This window comes from Lipotes vexillifer, unplaced genomic scaffold (assembly GCF_000442215.2).
Source record: "Lipotes vexillifer unplaced genomic scaffold, Lipotes_vexillifer_v1.1 scaffold965, whole genome shotgun sequence".
In the NCBI taxonomy this organism is placed as follows: Eukaryota; Metazoa; Chordata; class Mammalia; order Artiodactyla; family Lipotidae; genus Lipotes; species Lipotes vexillifer.
In genome coordinates, this window is record NW_006769686.1 from 1,340,887 (window position 1) to 1,345,070 (window position 4,184).

A 4,184-nucleotide genomic window follows, 5' to 3' on the forward strand; every position below is an offset into this window, starting at 1 on the left:
CCCCCCCCACCCCCGCCCACCAGCCTGCCGGTCCCTCACCATCTACCCGCTGCTCCAGCGTGTACGTGCAAGGTGCCCTGCTGTCTCCTGGCTTCCAGAGCACCAGCGCCGTGTCCTGGTAGGTCTGGGGCACCTCGGGAGGAGCTAGCTTCCCTGGGATGCCTGGCAAGAGAAAGGGAGCCACAGTGAGCCCCTGTGCCTTAGCTTAGGGCCCATCCCCCATAACATCCCCCTTGGTCCCTGCCCCGGGCTCACGGGCCACAGCCACGGTACAGGAGCTGGTGGTGCTGCCCAGGACGTTGGTGGCTGAGCACTCGTAGAGGCCTGCGTGCCGCTTGCCTGCCCGGGGGATGCTCAGCAGCTGCCGGCCGTCTTTGCAGGACACGATGATCACTGAGGGCTCTGACCGCAGGGACTGCTTGTCTGGGGGCAAAGGAGGAGCAGGAGAGGCTGCTGAGTGAAGCCCCCCTCTGGGCACCCCTGGCTGCCACTTCCCACTGAACATCCCCTGGCCTTGGGGCCACTTGCCTACCCCTCTCTGTGGGGGAGAATTGATCGCCTCACCTTTCATCCAGGAGATGTGGGGTGCAGGGCAGGCCGCCGGCAGGCAGAGCAGGGTGGCTGCCTCTCCCTCCAGCAGCACGTGGTCCTTGAGTTTGATGTGGAAGACCGGGGGGAAGTCTGGAGGGAGAGCAAAGACAGCCCTGGGTCTGCGGGGCCCCTGGCTCACTCGCTGCTGACCGACGGGAGGATGCATGTGAGAGCCGGCGCTGCCTTCGGGGAGCAGACTGAAAGGCCATCTCTTCCCAGTCAGAGGTGGGAAATAGAAGGCCTTGCCTTTGAGAATCTCCTTTGGGGCAAGCATCAGTTTCCCAGGCATTCACTGCGTGTAGAATTATCTTTTACTGACTATTGAAGACACTTGGTAGCTGCTACCTCGTATGTTTGTAAGTCACTTTGAGCAGGGCCTGGCACTACGTAAGTGCTCTGTAAGCACTTATTAGATAAAACAAAACCAAATATTGGAAAACTACAATGGTTAAGCTCCTGCAATACCTATTACTTCTGGGGCACCGTAGGGCAAGTGACAGGAGCTGGTGACCTGAGCTGAGACTCCCAGGAGTGAACAGATGTTCAGTCACAACGTGCAATCTCAAAAGACCTGAAGTCAAGGCAAACCCGGGGCAGACCCCGAAAGTGTGTCCGTCTCCCCCATCCCTCACGCCCCCTGGGGTCTGGGGAGCCCGTCCCAGACCTTCTATGCGCTCCCTCAGGTCAGCTGAGTGGTGAGAGCTTTTGAAGGGGAAAGAGACAATATCTGCATGACCTTGGACCCTGTCTGTAAATTGAGGAAAATAATAACACCCAGCTCAGAGGATTGTTACGAGAATTCAAAGAGGCACGTAAAGTGCTTAGCAGATGTCTAACATATAATAAATGCTCAAAGATGTTGGCTTCTATTGTTGTTGTGATTGTTATCTTGTTAATATGCCCAGTAGAGAAGCCAGGCACAGACCCCCGCGGGGAAGAGGCTGTTTCAGCAAAGCTGGCTTCACAGCCGGCTGGTGAATGGGCCCATGGCAGGGCTGCGGATGGCCAATGTCTTTGCTGGCCTGTGGCTCCTTAGTGCCATGAGGATTTGCACTCCTGCTCCCTGGGAATGTCTTTTTAGAAAAATCCCATTCTGGTCCAGGGATGGCAGGGTGGGGTGGGGGAGGGGGTGGATTTCTTTCACGTGGGCAGAAAGAGCTGAGAGGTAGATACCCCTGGGAGCCCCAGCTGCTGCCTGTCTGCGGAATCAGGAGGGAGTAGGGTACGGATGAACTGGGCCGAAGAGGCTCTGCAGAAGTGGGTGATCCGGACAGCAGCGTGCCCCCTCTCCCACTGTACCCCAGTGCTCCCCAAGGAGGGGTCCCACACCGAGGCTCCAATAACATAAAGTGAATATAGTTTCGTCAGTGGGCTGCCTTCAGACCAAGTGAGGGTACTGGGTAGGGGGGAGAGAGAGGAAGCCGAGGAGGAGACGTGAAAGGTGACCCTGGCCCACCGCTGCCAGTCCCATCCCCATCTCCCCAGGGGCCAGCCCTAGTTGGTAAAGTGGACGTGGGGCCTTTTTCCTGCGGGGAGGGGGGAGAGGATGAAGTAATGGGACACGGCCTTGCCTTGGCAAGAAATCAGCTGAACAAGCAAAACGGAGTTGGGAGGGAGGCCCCAGGTGGCAAGGGATCAGCTGTCCCCAGGCCTCAGTGCTGGCTTCCCTCTCTCTCCCCACTCCTTCTCCACCACTGCCCCCACCAGCTGGCCTCCCTCCCTCCTGTTCCCTCACTAGAGCCCCACCGTCTACTGCCTCGAGTGAGATGTCCTGGCTCCCCTGACCAAGGCGAGACACGGTTACATGTCCAGTAGCAAGCCTGGCTGAGGCACGTCTGGGACAGTTCTGAGGAGTTTTATCGGAAACTGGAGAACAGATGGCGGCTGATAAAGGCCCTGCGCGCAGCCTGGTTTGGTGGGCCCACTGCTTTCTGCAGGCTGGTCTGGAAACCCTGGCCTCCTGAACCCCTGCTTGTCGTCCTTGAGTAACACCCCCCTTTCAGGCAGAGGACTGAGGTGACCCAGGTGCAGAATACCTCCCTCCCTGCAGCCCCAGGACAAGTGGCAAGAGAAATGGACCAGGGCCTATCTCAGGTGTCCCTCCCCCCAGCAAAGAGCCCTGGAGGCTGCTTATCTGTGTGGAAGTGCCTTCTGTAGGGGCAGAGGGGACAGGGAGGGGCGATCGGATGTTTGGGGCTACAGAGAAATGGAAGGTTGGAGGCACAGTCCAGACTGCAGGCCTCTAGGCTGGGAGAGAAAGGGTGTCTTTGGGAGCATGTTCATGCATACACACATCTGCAGCGGGGCTGAGAGGCAGGGAGCCCTAACCCAAGCTCCATCGGTACCACACCCAGTGACAGAGACCTTCTGGGGAGGAGGCTGGCCAAAGAAAGGCATTAGTATGATGTCGTGAAGCGACTTGTGGGCTCTGACTGCAGAGGGTCATACAGCCCAGCCCTCTGTCTGCTCCGCTTCCTACCAGCTCTGTGACTTGGACAAGCTACTTAGCATGGCTAAGCCTCTGTTCCCTCACCTGTAAGACAGGGAGATGACAAGAACAGTTCCTAAGCAATGTGGGAGGGTGGAGTGAGGCAATGCTTGTAAAGTGCTTAGTAGGACACTTGGCATTGCTAATTAACAGTAGCTGCTGCTATTACTGTTGTTGTCGTTTCCTGACTCCAGGCTCCCTCCACCGCTGCCAGGGCTCCCCCAACGTGGGCCATCTCCCCACCTTCCTGGCGGCTCAAAGGGGACTACTCACCGAGCAGGCCTCTATTACCTGACTCGCTGCGCACATACTGGTGACCCAAATTCTCCTGGACGCTGCCAGAGAGATTTGGCTGTGACAACCCCTTGTCCTTCCGCAGCCGAGAGAGGCCCCAGCGCAGGCGTCTTCGGCTTTCTGCAGGAGCTGCTAAGAACCAGGCCCATGAGCACTTGCCCAGCCGGTACGAGAGAACAGAGGGATTCAGCAACAGAGTTGGCTACATACTGTGTGACCTGGGGGGTGTGATTTAATTTACCGAAGTCTCAGTTTCTCCATCAGTAAAATGGGGATATTGCTACTTCAAACAATATAGGATTTAAGGATTAAATGAACCTAGTACATGCAGAGTGCTTAGTCTAATGCCAGCATATAGCAAAGGCTTGATAAATGATAGCAATTGTCGTTACTAAGGGAATAAGTAAGACCTGAAATAATGAGTAAATCTCAGAAGGGAGGAATGGGTCATTTCAGCTGCCAGGAATAGTGTGAGAAGAAGCTAAGAGGTAGCAATCCATTCAGCCAATATTTGTTGTTAATATTTAGGACACATTTTGCAAAAAAAGGTACAATAAAAGCTTGTGAGTAGGTCAGCCTGTTCTGTATCCAAGTGTCATGGAAGAAAAATGTAGCAGGGCTGGGTTTTCCTTAGGTTGCGGTGACCATGAATTTGGGTGAATTAGCCCAAATATTCTCTGGGCATTTGCGAATGTTCAGAGTACTTGAATGTGGTACAGTAGCAATCTATGAAAAATAGTGTTCTAGGCAAATGAATCAGCTGATGGTATTGGATATTGGACAGGGAGGAAAGGAGGGAGGGGTCAGCAGA

General features: G+C 55.3%; 1 protein-coding gene across 1 annotated transcript in view; it reads right to left on the minus strand.

Moving 5' to 3' along the window:
* The window catches only part of SPEG (striated muscle enriched protein kinase), a 57,915-nt gene that overhangs the window by 4,219 nt on the left and 49,512 nt on the right, over positions 1 to 4,184 (minus strand). The window contains exons 31-34 of the mRNA XM_007445852.1: positions 3,371 to 3,502; positions 565 to 681; positions 256 to 423; positions 40 to 162 (exon numbers count right to left, since the gene is read on the minus strand). Coding sequence (XP_007445914.1) covers positions 40 to 162; positions 256 to 423; positions 565 to 681; positions 3,371 to 3,502 — 540 coding nt within the window. The remainder of the gene's footprint in view (positions 1 to 39; positions 163 to 255; positions 424 to 564; positions 682 to 3,370; positions 3,503 to 4,184) is intronic.